General features: G+C 40.2%; 1 protein-coding gene across 1 annotated transcript in view; it reads left to right on the forward strand.

Moving 5' to 3' along the window:
• Positions 1-18,761, forward strand: part of CNTN1 (contactin 1) — a 177,169-nt gene that overhangs the window by 96,950 nt on the left and 61,458 nt on the right. The window contains 3 exon segments of the mRNA XM_065400114.1: positions 4,098-4,168; positions 11,658-11,892; positions 16,366-16,469. Of these exon segments, the coding sequence (XP_065256186.1) occupies positions 4,098-4,168; positions 11,658-11,892; positions 16,366-16,469 (410 nt within the window).

An 18,761-nucleotide genomic window follows, 5' to 3' on the forward strand; every position in this document is an offset into this window, starting at 1 on the left:
CACACTTCCTACAAATGAGTTTATCCACAGACACATGTCCAGTTACTGAGCTCATCTCATCACGTCCGCTAGAGAGCTGGCTTCAATGCACAAGAGCATTTCCCGCCTGTTCAGGTTGCCCCCACAATCTGGCTCAGCCTTGTATTCCTGTTGGCTCTTTCAGTGCTCTCAGATTGGTCTCTTCCTGTTGTCTCCAGCCTGTTGCTTCTCTTCCCATTTATGGCAGATTTCTTGATGTTGCAGCCTATCTGTTGTCCTTCAGACTGCAACCAGTGATGGACCCTCTGAAACTGGTGTGACTACTTGTTCCAGCAGCACTACTTATAAACCAAACCATCCCTCCTGTCTGAGCTGCCGGCCCAAGGTTTTATGCCCCCACTCCTGGGTCAGCCTAATATCAGTTACAGAAGGAAGGGTAGGATTTCAGACTACTGGAATATAGACTTTCAACCCACGGCCAACATGAATCACTGGGCCCCATTGGTCTGATTACCCAGTACTTCTTGGTCCAGTAATAAATTCAGAAATAGAGAATGAGAGGATAAAAGTCATTCCCAGTTGTTACTGGTGGCTAGAGGGAAATTCTTGACAAGGAAGGAGGCCCTATTGCAGTACATTAGCTGTTGTCCAGTAGTAGTAAGAAATTACCCGAACAGAGTTGTGTTATAGCTCTGACACTTGTAACCTCAGTTGTTCTCCATGAAACACAGACATCATATAGAATGACTTACTCTTTTATTCATGTAGAAAAAATTAAATTAACAAAGAAGAGAAAAACAGCATGAAATTGCATTCATTGGGGTGTTTTCTTCTCCTGCCTTTCAGAGATCCTCTGCAGTATATTTTAAATTAATTAATTATTGTTTTTGTGCAGGAAGAATATATACATTTTTTTAAATAAGCAAATGTTCATTTGTTTCTTAGCTTGCTGTATTCTAATCATAAGATTTGCCAGGATGTGTGTTGTACTGGATAATGCCACTTCCCTGTGATTGAAGGTTTGGTCTTGTGCCTTCTAATGCTGTGTCAAAGGCATGACATTAATCCAACACAACACATGCCCCAGTCTGTCTAATTGCTTAATGTTAAGATCTCAGAGCACAGTTAAGCATATGCTGTAGGCTGGGACAGGTACATCATAAAATGAATTCTCCCAAATGAAGAATTAGATGCTGAATATATCATTCAAGATAATACATTCTGTTTTGACTGTCTAAAGGAGATAACAGCAGTGCTTTTAGAGGTAATATGTCACTGCAAAAAGGTCTATGTCCAACAAGACTTACATATCGCTTTATCCACCTTAACAAATACTAGCTCCACTTTGCAGCCCTGTTCTTTATTATTTTTAGAAGGCTGCTGTCCCATTACTCGAGCTTGAAATATATATTTGGTAAATAGATTAAACGTTTGTCCACTGCAAATTTTGCTAAGAATAATAAAAAGCATAATCACCTTTAGTCTTTTAAAAATTAGATTGTTAGGGAGTAAGGAAGCATTGATTCATCAGGTTAATGGAGACAGGAAAGAAAAATCCACAGAACTGTAAAACCAAAGTGAAAGGAAATTACTTCCAATAATCTTGGCTATTAGCATCATATGTTTCCTTACTCCACAGCTGCATTTGGACAAGAGCCTAGGGGTCTAAAAAAGAAATGTGCACTTGCTTCTTGGAGTGCTGGCATAACATTAGTATTTTTCTGCTGTTTTGAAGGGAGGGTGGAAACAACCCTCACATGTAGAGGGATTGTGATACTTTACATATATTAATAGCCTTATGCTGGGTTCATGAAACTTCTTTCAGTCTCCTCCCCAATTTAAAGAATGACATGCCCTCCCCTTTTGCATCAGGCCTTTAATATCTTTGGAAGATTTAGTTGGTTGTCTTGCTGCCCATGCAGAATGGAGGACAACTAGGAGCAGCATTTCTGCCTGTGGCAGGTTATGACTGGCACTTTTGGTGAATCTAAACAGACTGTTAATGCAGGCATTTATAGAAGTTTTATGGCATCAATCTTGCATGCTTCTTAGAATACAAACCGAAGAGTGTAATGCACTAAAGTGTTAATGGATAGGATCCCCTGTACTGAAGAAAGTGTATTTCTTACCATGAGTTGGCACTTATTAGAGAGAACTGGTGCCATCCCCCATCTGAATTTCCTGCCAAGAATCTCAGGCTAATATGGGAGCAAGACACTATATGTGGCTTTTCAGTTTAAGCTGTGTTGAATGGGACCCCTAGGGTATTAGGTATTTTCATTGCACAGCTTGGAACCAATGCTAGTATATTTTGATTATCTGATTATAAAGAGCAGCTGCTCAATATGACATAGGATCAAACATTGCTACTAATCTGCTGTGCCATTTGAGTAATGGATAACACATTGCATAAGTTTAGCTGTGGTATCTGACAATTGGCAGTGGCACAAACAGCTCTGAACCTTCACTCTTCCTTCCATGTGCACGTGGCTTTCATTTTAATGGCTGCTTTTAACTGCATGCTTGTTGTACATGTAATTAAGATAAGTTTAAATTAAAATTTGTTTATTTTGTTCAGTACCACTTAAGTTACGTAGTGACTTCTTGGGATTTTCCTATTAGAAGACTAGCTATATATATTTTAGCTACTAGACACTAAAATTCAATAATAAGTCTCTGAAACCAATTAATGTTAGGAAAATGAAGGCTGGGCACTTCTCCATTTACTTGAGTTGTCATGATAAATATATTGCTCCCAGTCATCTCTTGCTTTGCACTTTGGGTGGCCATTTACCCCTGTGCTAATTGAGCGCAAAGTGGGTGTCAGATGCTACCAGTATGATTTGGGCTGCTTGATCTTTCAAACTTACAGTCATCTCAATGCTAGTTTTTGAAATTCATTTTCTTCCAACGAAATTATCATTTTTAGTCTGATAAGGACTACCAATTGCCTAACTTTTGGAAAGTGTTTTGTAGTCATCATGGCAGAGATGAGTTTCAAGGAACCTTCCTTACCAGGTCCATGGGAGGAAGGAGCCTGCACATCTTAAGAACTACCTAACTTTTACCCCAACTATATTCAGTGGGAATTGAGGGCTGTTAGTGTCACACAAGTGAAAATAAAGGAGTAAATTATAATGGAAACAGTGGGAACTTCCTGTGCAGATTTCTAAATGAAACATAAAAATACAGTGTATACAATCAGAAGTTTAATTTACTTTGAGTACTGGAGCCTTAAATCCCGATCCTCCACCCATTCAGATCAGTGATTGTTTGCCATTAACCTGAATGAGAACAGGTCTAAGGTCCCAGTCCTGTAGAGACTGAGGCTAGGTCTACACTACAGTGGGGGGTCGACCTAAGATATGCAACTTCAGCTACGTGAATAGCGTAGCTGAAGTGGCGTATTTTAGGTCGACTTACCTGGCTGTGAGGACGCCGGCAAGTCGACCGCTGCCGCGCCGCCGTCGACTCCGCTACCGCCTCTTGCCGCGGTGGATTTCCGGAGTCGACGGCAGAGCCATCAGGGATCGATTTTATCGCGTCTTCACTAGACGCGATAAGTCGATCCCCGATAGACCGATTGCTACCCGCCGATCCGGCGGGTAGTGAAGACGTGCCCTGACCCATGTGCTTAACTCTATGTATAGTGAATAGATCCATTGACGTCAGTGGGCTATTCAAAGAGTGTGTAAAATGAAGCATGTGTTTAAGTCTTTGTTGAATGGAGGCATAAGTCTCTAAAGACCACAGAGTGAGCAGAGATAAGAATAATAAAATGCTTTTCTCCTCAGATCTATGAAGGGCGTGTTCAGTTTCTGAATATCCAATTTAAAAAGTAAAGTGAACATGGATAAAATCAGGAAAGAGTTATTACCAGCCGTGCCTAGTTACCATAAGTGGAGAGAACTGGCACTTTTCCTGTGGCAAAAGCTATACGTTAGTCTTGGCAAGACCACAGACTCTCACAGCTATTACAGGCTATCATTATTGTAATTGTGTGGGCCATATGGGCTCATTGGCACTGCTGGTAAAAAGAAAAAAGTAATTAATGGTTCTTTATTGAATGAGAGCTCTGAAGTCTGAGAAAATGTTGCTTGTCTTTTCTGTTATTCCAGCTCCTAATGTGGCTCCTTCTGATGTTGGAGGAGGGGGTGGAAGTAACCGAGAGCTGACAATAACATGGATGGTGAGTATCAAAATGAAACTGCATTGATTATGTGCTGTGCTGGGTATGCAGCGTCTGATCCTCTTCCCACTGAAGTCAGTGGAAGTTTTGCCATTGACTGCAGAGAGGGCAGGGTTGGGCCCACAGTAAGTAAGTTTGCAGTCTTGTCTTTTGAAATATATAAGAAGGAAGGGAAAATGTGTGCTTTTAGATTGTTATTTATTAATCTTTATAAAATATAGCTTTAGGCACCTATCTGATGCTCTGGGCACATATTGCATAGATTAAAACACAGAAGCAGAGTCTACGATACTAGATTAATTTATAGAACTTCAAAAAGCAGCATTTGGATTTTACTTAAATTGTACTTTGGATCAAGTATTATTTGAATTTTGAAGCCCACAATCCAAACAGTAAGCAGGTTCACTTAAATGTTTTAACAGCTACATTGCTAGACTTTTTAGTTTTAATTCTTCTCACATCACACACCTACCTGCAACTGGAGTGGAATGCAGAGTTGGAGAATGACACTGATTGTTAGAAAAGCTTCACAGTAAACAAAGCTTTTTGTAAATTACAGGCACAATAAGCGGTGGCTCCATGATATTCTGTCTTTAGAAAGTCTACTGTAGAAATGTGTAGTATTACTGTTTTCCTTCTGGGGCTGGAGCAATTCTTTGGAAAATTCCACCCACTGGGGAAAAAAAAGCCTTCTGGAAATGCCCAGTCAATGAGAAAGAGAGCCAGACAGAGAGAGAGAAGAGCAAAGGTTGAAAACAGGGAATGAAGAGAAGAAAGGCAAGAAAATGGGAAGAAGGAAAAAATGGAGCAGAAGAGGATGAGAAAGCAGGGGAGAGCAAGATCATATGTAAACTAAAGATGGATGGGATGGAAAGGAGAGCTGAGAAGCTACAGAGGATGAAGTATGGGAAAGAAAAAGAAGTTCCTTCCTTGATACATGGTAAAAGAAAGAGTTGTGGAAGTTTATACTTGCCTCCAGCAATCAGAGGCCACAAATTATACTTTAAAAAAGTAACCAAAGTTATCTTGCTGTCATTGGCCCCCTCTATTCACTTGCCCAACGTCATATGGAGAGTAGAAAATATATCCTTTGTTTCTTTAGGAATGGTTGATACGTCAAATGTAGCTCATACTGTATGTACCTCTACCACTAAGACTGCTTTCTCTTTGATTAATCAGTACATACAGCCTACTTAGGACTGAAAACATCTACTTTATTGTCCTAGTAAGGATGCTCCTTTAAGAAAATACAGATTTGTTTCAAAAAGTATGCATATTGCAACTGTATGTGAGTGTGTGTATGTGGAATGCTGTATTTTAGGGTTACTAAACCTCTTGGGAGGAGTATGTCAAATGTGACAGTTGTAACCAACCACAAATTTGGGAGAAAGTTTTTTTTACTTCAGGTCAAAATATTTTCAACTGTATTTTCAATTGTATCTGCAACAGTAGAGATGCATGGGCATGAACTGACTCGGAGACAAGAGCTTTAAGTTTAAAAAAAGGAAACTTCAACATTCTGTAAAAATAGGTTTTCAAGATATCTTTCTCAATGCCAGTAAACAGTCATTTAGACTCCTATTATTTTCATTTTGTTTTTAATTGTTCTTTGAATAGAGAGAAACAAATAAAAACACATGCAATGCACAGTTGAGCAAGACAGATTAGCTTTAAAATATAGACATACACACTGTTGTCTCAGAGAAAGATTAAGAATGATACACATTGCACTGCATGTAAAGACCTGTATTTGTGGCAGTGTTGGCATCAAGGAGACTTGGATAATTGCCAGCTATGACTAAATTTTAAAAAAAATTATAACCAGGAGGATAGTGACTAATGCAAGATCTGAAGTCTAAGATCATTTATTTTTTTCTAATGGCCCCAAATAGATTTATATTCCAATTATTTCACTTAGCTAATGTCAGTTTTTCCAGCAATTCTGTAATGGGTAGTTCATTTAACCATTCAAACTAAATGGGCGGAGTTTCTGTTTCTCAGGAATATCCAACTTTCCACTAGCATAACTATCAAGGGATTTTTTTTCTATTAAGGTTAGATTTACTATGCCCACCTGACACAGCACAGATTGACTGGCGTTCAGCAATGTATAGTTATTTATTTCAACGTGACATTTATGCTGACTATCTGGCCCTTTTGGCTGACCGCAAAAGAGGAACTGGACATACTGAGAAAGAGGGACGATCGATGAGTTATCTTAAGTGCCTATACACAAATGCAAGAAGCCTGGGAAACAAGCAGGGAGAACTGGAAGTCCTGGCACAGTCAGGGAACTATGATGCGATTGGAATAACAGAGACTTGGTGGGATAACTCACATGACTGGCGTACTGTCATGGATGGACATAAACTGATATAAACTGTTCAGGAAGGACAGGCAGGGCAGAAAAGGTGGGGGAGTTGCATTGTATGTAAGAGAGGAGTATGACTGCTCAGAGCTCCGGTTTGAAACTGCAGAAAAACCTGAGAGTTTCTGGATAAAGTTGAGAAGTGTGAGCAACAAGGGTGATATCGTGGTCGGAGTCTGCTATAGACCACCAGACTAGGGGGATGAGGTGGACGAGGCTTTCTTCCGGCAACTAACAGAAGTTGCTAGATCGCAGGCCCTGGTTCTCATGGGAGACTTTAATCACCCTGATATTTGCTGGGAGAGCAATACAGCGGTGCACAGTCAATCCAGGAAGTTTTTGGAAAGTGTAGGGGACAATTTCCTGGTGCAAGTGCTGGAGGAACCAACTAGGGGCAGAGCTTTTCTTGACCTGCTGCTCACAAACAGGGAAGAATTAGTAGGGGAAGCAAAAGTGGATGGGAACCTGGGAGGCAGTGACCATGAGATGGTCGAGTTCAGGATCCTGACACAAGGAAGAAAGGAGAGCAGCAGAATACAGACCCTGGACTTCAGAAAAGCAGACTTTGACTCCCTCAGGGAACAGATGGGCAGGATCCCCTGGGAGAATAACATGAAGGGCAAAGTATCAGAGGGGTAGCCATGTTAGTCTGAATCTGTAAAAAGCAACAGAGGGTCCTGTGGCACCTTTAAGACTAACAGAAGTATTGGGAGCATAAGCTTTCGTGGGTAAGAACCTCACTTCTTCAGATGCAAGAAGTGAGGTTCTTACCCACGAAAGCTTATGCTCCCAATACTTCTGTTAGTCTTAATGATGAAGGGCAAAGGGGTCCAGGAGAGCTGGCTGTATTTTAAAGAATCCTTATTGAGGTTGCAGGAACAAACCATCCCAATGTGTAGAAAGAATAGTAAATATGGCAGGCGACCAGCTTGGCTAAACAGTGAAATCCTTGCTGATCTTAAACACAAAAAAGAAGCTTACAAGAAGTGGAAGATTGGACAAATGACCAGGGAGGAGTATAAAAATATTGCTCAGGCATGCAGGAGTGATATCAGGAAGGCCAAATCACACTTGGAATTGCAGCTAGCAAGAGATGTTAAGAGTAACAAGAAGGGTTTCTTCAGGTATGTTAGCAACAAGAAGAAAGTCAAGGAAAGTGTGGGCCCCTTACTGAATGAGGGAGGCAACCTAGTGACCGAGGATGTGGAAAAAGCTAATGTACTCAATGATTTTTTTGCCTCTGTCTTCATGAACAAGGTCAGCTCCCAGACTGCTGCACTGGGCAGCACAGTATTTGGAGAAGGTGACCAGCCCTCTGTGGAGAAAGAAGTGGTTCGGGACTATTTAGAAAAACTGGACGAGCACAAGTCCATGGGGCCGGATGCGCTGCATCCGAGGGTGCTAAAGGAGTTGGCGGATGTGATTGCAGAGCCATTGTCCATTATATTTGAAAACTCATGGCGATCGGGGGAGGTCCCTGATGACTGGAAAAAGGCTAATGTAGTGCCCATCTTTAAAAAAGGGAAGAAGGAGGATAAGGGGAACTACAGGCCAGTCAGCCTCACCTCAGTCCCTGGAAAAATCATGGAGCAGGTTCTCAAGGTATCAATTATGAAACACTTAGAGGAGAGGAAAGTGATCAGGAACAGTCAGCATGGATTCACCAAGGGGAAGTCGTGCCTGACTAACCTAATTGCCTTCTATGATAAGATAACTGGCTCTGTGGATGAGGGGAAAGCAGTGGATGTGTTATTCCTTGACTTTAGCAAAGCTTTTGATACGGTCTCCCACAGTATTCTTGCCGGCAAGTTAAAGAAGTATGGGCTGGATGAATGGACTGTAAGGTGGATAGAAAGCTGGCTAGATCGTCGGGCTCAACGGGTAGTGATCAATGGCTCCATGTCTAGTTGGCAGCCGGTTTCAAGCGGAGTGCCCCAAGGGTTGGTCCTGGGGCCGGTTTTGTTTAATATCTTTATTAATGATCTGGAGGATGGTGTGGACTGCACTCTCAGCAAGTTTGCAGATGACACTAAACTGGGAGGCGTGGTAGATACACTGGTGGGTAGGGATCGGATACAGAGGGACCTAGACAAATTAGAGGATTGGGCCAAAAAAAACCTGATGAGGTTCAACAAGGACAAGTGCAGAGTCCTGCACTTAGGACAGAAGAATCCTATGCACTGCTACAGACTAAGGACCGAATGGCTAGGTAGCAGTTCTGCAGAAAAGGACCTAGGGGTCACAGTGGACGACAAGCTGGATATGAGTCAACAGTGTGCTCTTGTTGCCAAGAAGGCTAATGGCATTTTGTGCTGTATAAGTAGGGGCATTGCCAGCAGATCGAGGAACGTGATCGTTCCCCTTTATTCGACATTGGTGAGGCCTCATCTGGAGTACTGTGTCCAGTTTTGGGCCCCACATTACAAGAAGGATGTGGAAAAATTGGAAAGAGTCCAGCGGAGGGCAACAAAAATTATTAGGGGTCTGGAGCACATGACTTATGAGGAGAGGCTGAGGGAACTGGGATTGTTTAGTCTCCAGAAGAGAAGAATGAGGGGGGATTTGATAGCTGCTTTCAACTACCTGAAGGGGGGGGTTCCAAAGAGGATGGAGCTCCGCTGTTCTCAGTGGTGGTAGATGACAGAACAAGGAGCAATGGTCTCAAGTTGCAGTGTGGGAGGTCTAGGTTGGATATTAGGAAACACTATTTCACTAGGAGGGTGGTGAAGCACTGGAATGCGTTACCTAGGGAGGTGGTGGAATCTCCTTCCTTGGAGGTTTTTAAGGCCCGGCTTGACAAAGCCCTGGCTGGGATGATTTAGTTGGGAATTGGTCCTGCTTTGAGCAGGGGGTTGGACTAGATGACCTCCTGAGGTCCCTTCCAACCCTGATATTCTATGATTCTATGATTCTATGATTATGATATCAGAGTGGGCATCTGTGTTTGAAGGTAAACACAAAACCCCCCAAAAATTATGAAAGTAGAGAAGGTGGAAGAAGAGCTGTTGATTGACGCTTCAGGAGCAGAAGAAATTTTTTGTACCTGGGAAGTACACTTAGTGCCTTCGGAGAGATCTGTAGAATTGAAAGGAAGAACCCAATGTGAAATACGGTGGCAGGAGTACTGTGGGACCAGAGATTAAGCAACAAACTGAAAGGAAAAGTGTATGCTGCATGTGTTTGTCCCTGCCTGCTCTATGGTTTGGAAATGGTGTGTCTTACGAAGTTGGAAAAAAAGAAGATACAAATAGTAGAAAATAATATACGGAGGAGAATGGCAGCAAGCAGATGGTAAACAGAGGGGGCATGGAAGGAATAAGGGGGATGATGAATTTGGGACTTCCAGTGAAGATAGGCTGGAGAGTGCACGTGTGAGGTGGGCTGGACATGTAATAAGAATGGGAGAAGAATGAGTAGCAAAGAAAGTGGAAGCAAGCAAGAGGACAGCAAGAAAGAATGTGGAAGACTGAGGATACAAAGGAAAGACTGTCAAGAGTAGTTTGAAGCGAAAAGGACTGGAACTCTAAGACCTACGAACCTGTGCTATGGACTGGAAGAAGTGGTGAAGAATCATCGGCACTTCCAACCCCAAGTACACAGGAAAAGGAGTCGAGAAGTGAAGTGATATATTACTAAAGTTCTTAAAATAACCTACCTGTGGAGAATGCAGTCTCACACTTCCTCTTCCCCATTTGGGGGAAGATAAAGGAATGAAGATCCCATCTGGTCCTGGTTTATTATATCTGAAATGCTACAAGAATGAAGATACAGTACATGCTAACAGCTAACAATGGTAACCCAAGATAGGGAATAAAAAAACAAAGCATGGCACTCTTTCCACGTTTCAGAATTAAAATTTCAAATTTCAGAATCCTCCATAAAATAGAATTTGTGTTTTCTTCCCATTCCATTTAAAACTATTTTTAATTCTAAAAAATCTGAACCAGAGTGTCCATTGAGTGGATGATATAGTAATGGACAGCAGTGTAAAACCTGAAGATAATATATTTCCACCTGTTACACTGCTGCAGGTCCATTGCTCCTCACATAAGCCCTTGCATGGATGTTCTGTGCAGGAGAGACTCTGCTGGGTTTGGAGAGCAAGAAAGGGTGGAGCAGGGGACTACTCTCAAAGACATCAGCCTCTGCTCCGCCTTCAGGTTCACACAGAAATCAAAGAAATGGTAAATAATGTTTGTAGCTCTATTAATCTGAGTCTGCTCCATGTCTGTTGCTGAACAGCCACAGGAAGAACCCAGCCAATGGCAACAGGATCCTGTCTCTTTACATCTAGAATGTTAGGAGTCGCTATTTGAGAATCCATGGATGGTGGCCTTGGATAAGTCTTCCAGAAGTGTTACCCCCGATTCAGCCAGAAGCATCACTGATCAGTGACATGAGTAGGGCCCTACAAGGTGCCATAAGGATGATGGATGGTAGTCCATGTGGGTCTGAGGAATGTCTGAAATCTTTAGGGAGTGAAGTTCTGGCAACATTGATGCTAAAGCAGTTGAATGGATAACACATTACCTGCTCTAACTGAGAATTTGCAATTACCCCTAAGTATGGGAAATAAATCATCATAAGGATATTTGTGATATAATGGCAGGTATGAATCCATTGCTAATTGTCTGTGTTTGGAGCCTGTGATAGACATCTGTGAGTTACACACTCACACTCTCTCTCTCTCTCTCTCTCTCTCTCTCTCTCTCTCACACACACACACACACACACACACACACACACACACACACACACACACACAGAGTCTATGATACATACTCATTGCCACTCATCATTCCTTAAAAAGGTATATTTTGCTGGCTGCAGCTGAATATAGTTTTAAAACAAAATCATCTTAGCCTTCTCTGGTTGGAGACAGCATGACATGCATTTGTGTACTACTGGATCAAAAGCAGAAGTTGGACTTGAATCTTATTATTACCAGATGTAGTCAGTGACGGAGATGGTGTGCTTTTGAAGTGGACGGAAGCAAATCAGAGAATGTAATTTCAATGCAATATTTTTGCAATTTATATGTGAATAAATATTTTTAAACTTCTAATTAGTGATCCACTGGTTAACCATAAAATGTTAATTCTTAGTCTTTTGTCTCTTCAGCCTTTGTCAAGAGAGTACCACTTTGGCAAGAATTTTGGTTACATAGTAGCCTTTAAACCATTTGGTGAAAAGGAATGGAGAAGAGTTACAGTTACCAATCCTGATATTGGCCGATATGTGCACAAAGATGACTCTCTGCCCCCCTCAACAAAGTTTCAAGTAAAAGTGAAAGCATTTAACAACAAAGGGGATGGACCATTCAGCCTTGTTGCCATCATTTATTCAGCACAAGATGGTGAGTAAAATTTACATATTAAAATCTACAATAAGGGCCTGATCCAGCACTAACAAAGTCAAGGGGACCAGGGTCAGGGCAAGTGAAATTAACTGCAGCAGGATTCAGCAGGATGTACCTTAATGAGTAGGGTCATTCTTGGCCATCACTCCTGAAGTTCTTACTCAGGCAAAACTCCCATGAGAGTTTGTCTGAGAGTATGGCTATGCTACAGCTGGTAGCATGCTTCTCAGTGCAGGTAGACTGACAGGTGCCAGCTCTGCTTGTGCTAGCATGCTAAAAATAGTAGCGGGGCCATGGGCAGTGGCTTGGGCTAGCTGCCCAAGTACCTACCCAGTGGGCTGCGTGAGATTGTACTTGGACAGCTAGTTTGAGTCCCTGCCTGCACTGCGGCCATACTGCTATTTTTAGCATCTAGTTTAAGCAGAGCTAGTGCATGTCTGTCTGTCTGCACTGGGAAGCATGCATGAAGAACTGTAGGACAGTGCCCTTGATGGGCAGAATAGCACTGAACTAACAACCCACAAAGAAATTCACTAAGCAAATACCCATTCTGAACCTTTGTACAACTAGTTAAAAATAAAGGATTTGGGGAATTGAAAAAAAAGTGCCTCCCTCCACATTTGTTGTCTGAAACATGGCATTGTGATACTACAGTCATATTTGGGTCATCCTCACCAATGCAGTATGATTGATGCATACATTGAAAGGTGAATTGTTATGTCTTGCTAAGGAAAACTAGAAAATAAGTACTCAAATTAAATTTTGCTATCTTGTAATACACAGGTGAGTTTTTAGTGAGAATTACTGTCCAAAACTGTCTAGTGGCAGAGTATTTCAGACATTTCAGTTAATAAGGTTGATATTCATAATTGAATTAATGGAAGCAAAAATGCTGTTAGTTACACTTTTTACATATGCTTTAGTAGTAGTCAGCTTTATTCTAAAATAAAGTAGTAGTACATGTTTTGCTCGTTAACTGATGGTGGTAAATCCTATCAGTCTTAATATAACAGCTGTAGTATTTAAGCGTACTACTGCAGAGGAATGATTAATTTGGTTAAGTTTTCAAGCCTGTTCAAATTCTAATACTTATTCTTCCATGCTCTTTTATTCCTGTTTAAACATTAAAGCAATCAGGTGAATAATTAAATGAAAACCCTTGACATTTGACTAAAACCTTTTCCTTAATCCTTGCTGGAATTATTTCAAATTCAGCAATCTGCAGGATTTCAGTTAGAAATGTCATTTCCTATGCTGAGTGGAAGAAAGCATTAGAAAAAGGTAAACCTTAGAGCAGAATAATATAGGTAATAATATGTAACAAAAACATTACACTATAATGTCTGCTGCCAGAAATACAAAGCAGAACTGTAAAGAATTGCTCAAATTTTTCATGTTGCAGAACAGAATCTGCTTCACTAAAGCAGAACTCCAGCTACTGAAATGAGAGCCAAGAGGTGGGACCAGATAACAAGGCCACATTCTCACACTTCAGACTCCATTCTCATCTCAGTGTACTTTATAGGAGATTTATGCTTGTACCTCCCATTAGCACTAATGGGAACTTTCTATACAAATCGCCCACACAGAGAGAGAGAAACATAGAATAGACCCTTTTGTTTCTTATGATAATTCAGGGTCCACACTAGCAACACTTAGCTAATGTGATTAATACTGATCCTAGTTATCAGAGAAGTGTACCTTAGGATATCATCTTTAACAGCTGCTGCAGAAACAGAATGATTATTATTGTAGTAGTGTAAATGAATTAATATGTTGCTGATACCCAAATAACATTTCAGTATCCCTTCATTTCTAAGAACATTGTCAACATCTGACTTGTAAGTTTCCAGGCCTGTTAGTGAAGTGCTAAATATATTTCTTCTAGAAAAAAATAACTACTAAAAGCAAAAATTAATAATAGGAACATTAAACATGCACTTGAAATTTAATTGTGTTATATATGTAAACTGCCTATATGATGATAGCAAAATTGTTTGTTTTCTGAGTTCAACTGTTTAATAGAGCCATCATGCTCATGTGACCAAACACCTTGGGAGCAGCAAGCAGGTATAGCTCCAGAAAAATCAGAGAAAAGGAAATGAACAGTAGTACTGACTTTTAGAAAATTAAAGAAAAATAATCTTGGTGGTTGCCACCCTATAACTCTAGTCCTAGCAAAATAACTCTGCACCTGCACAGAGAAACACTAAGCATTCAAGCTCATATTATGCCCATCACAGCCACTAAAGGGGGTTGAGGACACAAAGAAACTACTTCCTCCCTAGAGCACCAGTAAAGGAGGGACCCAAAATTGCGCTGTAGGTGTCAGGGAGCTCCAAACATTGTCTACAACATTAGCAGCCCCAAAGGAGAATGCATCTGTGCACAGCCATGTCCCTGTTAACCCAGCACATCAATAAGCCAGGGCTGCAGGGTAACCCAACATACACCTTTTGAACAGGTGTAGCAAGAGGCAGTGCACACCATGTGCTCCTGAGACCCGTGCAGGCATTGTAACTTGTATAGTTGTGAAGATTCCCTGTAGCTTTACCCTACACAGAGCCACACAGAGTTTACCCTCTCACTGTCCTGACAGTACCTAATTCCACAAGGTGTCCTTTATAGGATAACTGAACTATGAGCGATAAGCAGCATGTTTTTGGTAAAGAATACATCTTGTGAGGCAAACTGAAATGCTTTTTTATTGCAGAATTGGAAAATGACAAATGGAGTAGATGTCATGTATTTGAACTGTAATGTGAAAATGGACTGTCTGCAAAATACTTAGTGTAAATACCAAATAAGAAGCAAAATTAGTATTATTGAAGGGGGCATAAATAAGCTTAAGAGGGTGAAATATGAAAAGTAACATTCAGATTGTCTCATCAAGATAATCACCCTGACAGTAAGAACTATTCGGCCCAAGGGAAATGATGGAAGCCCTGTGACTTGGGCATTTAAATCTTGGGCATTGGACAAAACACTACTAAATGGTACAACGGGAAGCAATCCTGCATTGGCATGGAGATGGACAAGATAACCCAGTCTTTTCCATCTCTAATGTCTGCACAGCTATGATTCAGCAAATGATAAGGCTACAGATAGGCAAGGGAACTTATCAAATGTGTTGCTAGAGACTGTAAAGCTACATAATCATGATATATACTTTCATTGCTACTGAGTTATGTGTTTAATCATAAAGCTATATATGTCTAATTATAATCCTAGATATCTTTATTCATTTTTAGCGCACTACTTTTATTCTGTGATTCCATGTGTTTCATGCAAACGTGTGTAATGAAATTGCATTAGCACTAGTTATACTTAGTACTAAAACTTTAGATTGTGGTGTTTGTGCTTACTTAAATGTTTGAAATTGAGAAAATAGTCTTAACATCAGTGTATCATTTTTTTTTTAAAAGTTATACATTTGAATTATTAACTGTTAGTGAAAGACAATTAAAAAGAGTAACTTTGCACATAAGATTATTTTGTTACCTTAGATACTTCTCATAAGAAATGTAATTGATTTTTTTTTTCTGAATAGTGGCTGTTTTGATACATAGTTGATTTGATGCCCAATTGGAAGATTAAATATATGAAAGCTTTCCTGTGCTGAGACAGCAGTGGCTGTCTGTTGCAACTTGTTTCAAAAGACCCATAAAAGAGAACTGATCTTAGCTTGAAAAATGGAATCTTTCATAGATTCTGTGTGCAGTTTATGTATTTTTACATTCATTAACTCCTTTTAAATGCAAGCAATATAGTGAAATTGGCAGCTTCCTCTAACTAAACTAGCACCTATTGTTTTAGGCACTACAAGTTAATTTTTAAATAAAAAGAAAACTTTTCTAATTAAAATGGTCTGACTGTGCATTTGGCGATGCAAGGTCAGATTTTTAAAGTTAAGCACACATAAACATTTGCATTTGTTCAACTTACATGCACAAATACCTGATGTGAATGCACATGCATAGTCAGTTAGAAACACAACTAGCCCACTGCATGAATAATTATCTGACTTGCATGCACATAATGTACAGTATGTTATATCTGCATGTATAAGAAGCAAATAAATATTTGCATGTAATTGACTTTGAAAATGTGGCCTACAGTTTTTAATGTGAGAAACTCTATACAGCTGAATGAAAGATCACTGGGGGTTTTTTTGGTTCTGTCTGTTTTTATTTGAGCATATTTTTAGTTTATTAAACTTTCACTTTGGAACCTGCTAAAGCTAATAAATATTTAATATGGACCTAATCCTGAGATCCCTACTCCACTTTTTCTCAGTCCTGTCCCAAACAAATACCCAATGAAATTAGAGTTTACCTAAGTAAACACAGGTTAAAGACCTGAGGACTTGGCCTTGTGAAAATGAGAAAATAATATGAAATATTATGAGAAAAGACCATGCAAGTAAATATTACAATGCACTTGATGGGGTTGAATGTTTTCCATTTCCAGCTCCTAGTGAAAAGCCTAGAAATGTGAATGTAAAAATCTTATCCTCTTCTGAAATCTCCGTTTCCTGGGAGCATGTTTTTGAGCAATCTGTTGAAGGATATCAGGTGAGTTCAGAAGTGACACTTATAAATATCTTCACATTCATTTAAATACAGTAATTGATTATGCACAGGCAATACACACTGTCACATTCTAACTCTTAATGCTCAGCATTAATTTGCTGTACAAATTTGATTCTCTACCTATTAGATGTTTCATATAATGTATAATTTTTTGATACTAAAATGTAAGACTTTTGGTCAGATTCCCCTACTTGTGTAAGTTGAGATAGTTCCACAGAAATCTTCAGAGCTCCATAGAAGAACTTTTCCAGTTTATACCAGTAGAGGATCTGGCCCATAAATGTCTCAAAATATGTTCAGAATAAGTTTGGGGTGTAAACATTCGCTGTACACTGTAATGTCTTTGTCAGTGCAGAAACAGACTTGTAAGTAACTAATGGGCCACTACATTATCAAATGATCAGGTATAGTAATTACTTTTGAAATATCCCCAACAGAATTTATAGTAACTTGGAAACAGATGCTGCAGCTGAATATAGTCAGTAGAAGATGCAGAATCCTGGGATTTTAATGTGCAGGGTGGAACAGGATTTGAGGGAGTCTGTCTGCATCTTCTGCTTGCCATCCAGCATTGGTGCACCCTAGCAAGAAGGAATGATTTGGGAGCAAGGTAGGGCTACTGGGTCCACAACAACTCAAATCCACCAGTGAAACCTTTTCTTACTCTCCTGCAAAAAAAGGGCACAGCAGCTAGAGAGCTGCTGCGATCAAACAGATGCGGAAGTTGTCATGGAGCAGCCCAGCAGAGAGTGGGTTTCTTCCTGCACATACGCAGTAGCCACAGCATACAGTCCGTTTACGTCAGCGGTGCTCTGAGAAAACGATTTGGGTCTTGCTAAGTTAATGACTTGCTTTGCGATTTTAATTCTCCGACATGATATTTACCTGTAAAAAGAGCATGTGCAAATGCAGAATAGCCTCATAGAATGCATCAATTAGAGGTGTCAGTTGCCCTGTGAATCCCAGTGGGGTGTTAATTCCAAGATCCACTGCTCTGGGGGGAGCTCATCAACATTGCCCCAGCAGAGGATTCTTTTTGTGTCCCAGCCTACCTACCCAAGCAGATGTACATCAGCTGTTGGGGTGAATGTGGGTGGCCTCTTCTGCTGCTCGTGATGGGAGAAGGGGATATTATCCTACTGGGGAGGGGAGGACCCTTTGCCACTGTCAGTAAAGGGTAGCAGTGGAGCTTCAGCATGGGGGCAGGACCACACAACAGAGCTACAGGGAGGTCTGTGTCCTGGACTGTCTTAATCCAAGCCTGGAAGGGGTGCTAATTTGATCAAAGTAAAGTTGTTTAAAAACTGGAATGCATACTCTTGGGTTTTATTTATTTATTTATTTGCATTATTGTCCATTTCTAACACAATTTATAAAAATACCTAGTTAAATCAGAATACTTTCTCCTTTTCATTTTAATCCTACACATTGCCTGAAAAAAAGCTCTCTCAGGACATAACTGGCAACATGTATTCGAGAGCCGAAGAGTTGGGGATACTGAGAGAAAAGTAGTTGAAGGCATTTTACCTGTGATACTAGCCTTTTCACACCATGAGGAGTCAGGCTTTCTTGACATTAATGCAGGCTCTCATGACTACTGCACTAGCAGTGATGAGTGTGAACTGATAAATTTTGCCATTACTGAGGTGTGTCCTCAGCTCACACCTAAATGAAAGATAAAATATGAACTATCTCTCTCCATACAGAGAATGTAAGATTTATGAGTGCTTGTCAAGTAATCTTGAAAAAAAGGGCTGCTCAGTACATGCAGTTCTAGTGGGTATATATATTTCCTGCCTCTTACATGTAGTAAATATATTGTTTGGCTTTTATTATACAGGTTTATGGTAATGAAACTGTTTTGTGGGGTTTTTTTTTAACTAGGTATAAGTCTCCTCACTAATATCAATAAAGTAAATTAAATGAGTAAAATAAAATTGGATTTTGTAGCTTTAGTCATCTTTCTTGGAAGTGACATAGATAAATATGAAAGATTTGGTTGCAAATTCCATGATTCTAGTACAGGGGTAGGCAACCTATGGCACGCATACCGAAGGCGGCACACGAGCTGATTTTCAGTGGCACTCACACTGCCCGGGTCCTGGCCACCGGTCCGGGGGGCTAATTTAATTTTAAATGAAGCTTCTTAAACATTTTAAAAACCTTATTTACTTTACATACAACAATAGTTTAGTTATATATTATAGACTTATAGAACGAGACCTTCTAAAAACGTTGAAATGTATTACTGGCACACGAAACCTTAAATTAGAG

This window comes from Emys orbicularis, chromosome 1 (assembly GCF_028017835.1).
Source record: "Emys orbicularis isolate rEmyOrb1 chromosome 1, rEmyOrb1.hap1, whole genome shotgun sequence".
NCBI classification, from domain to species: Eukaryota; Metazoa; Chordata; order Testudines; family Emydidae; genus Emys; species Emys orbicularis.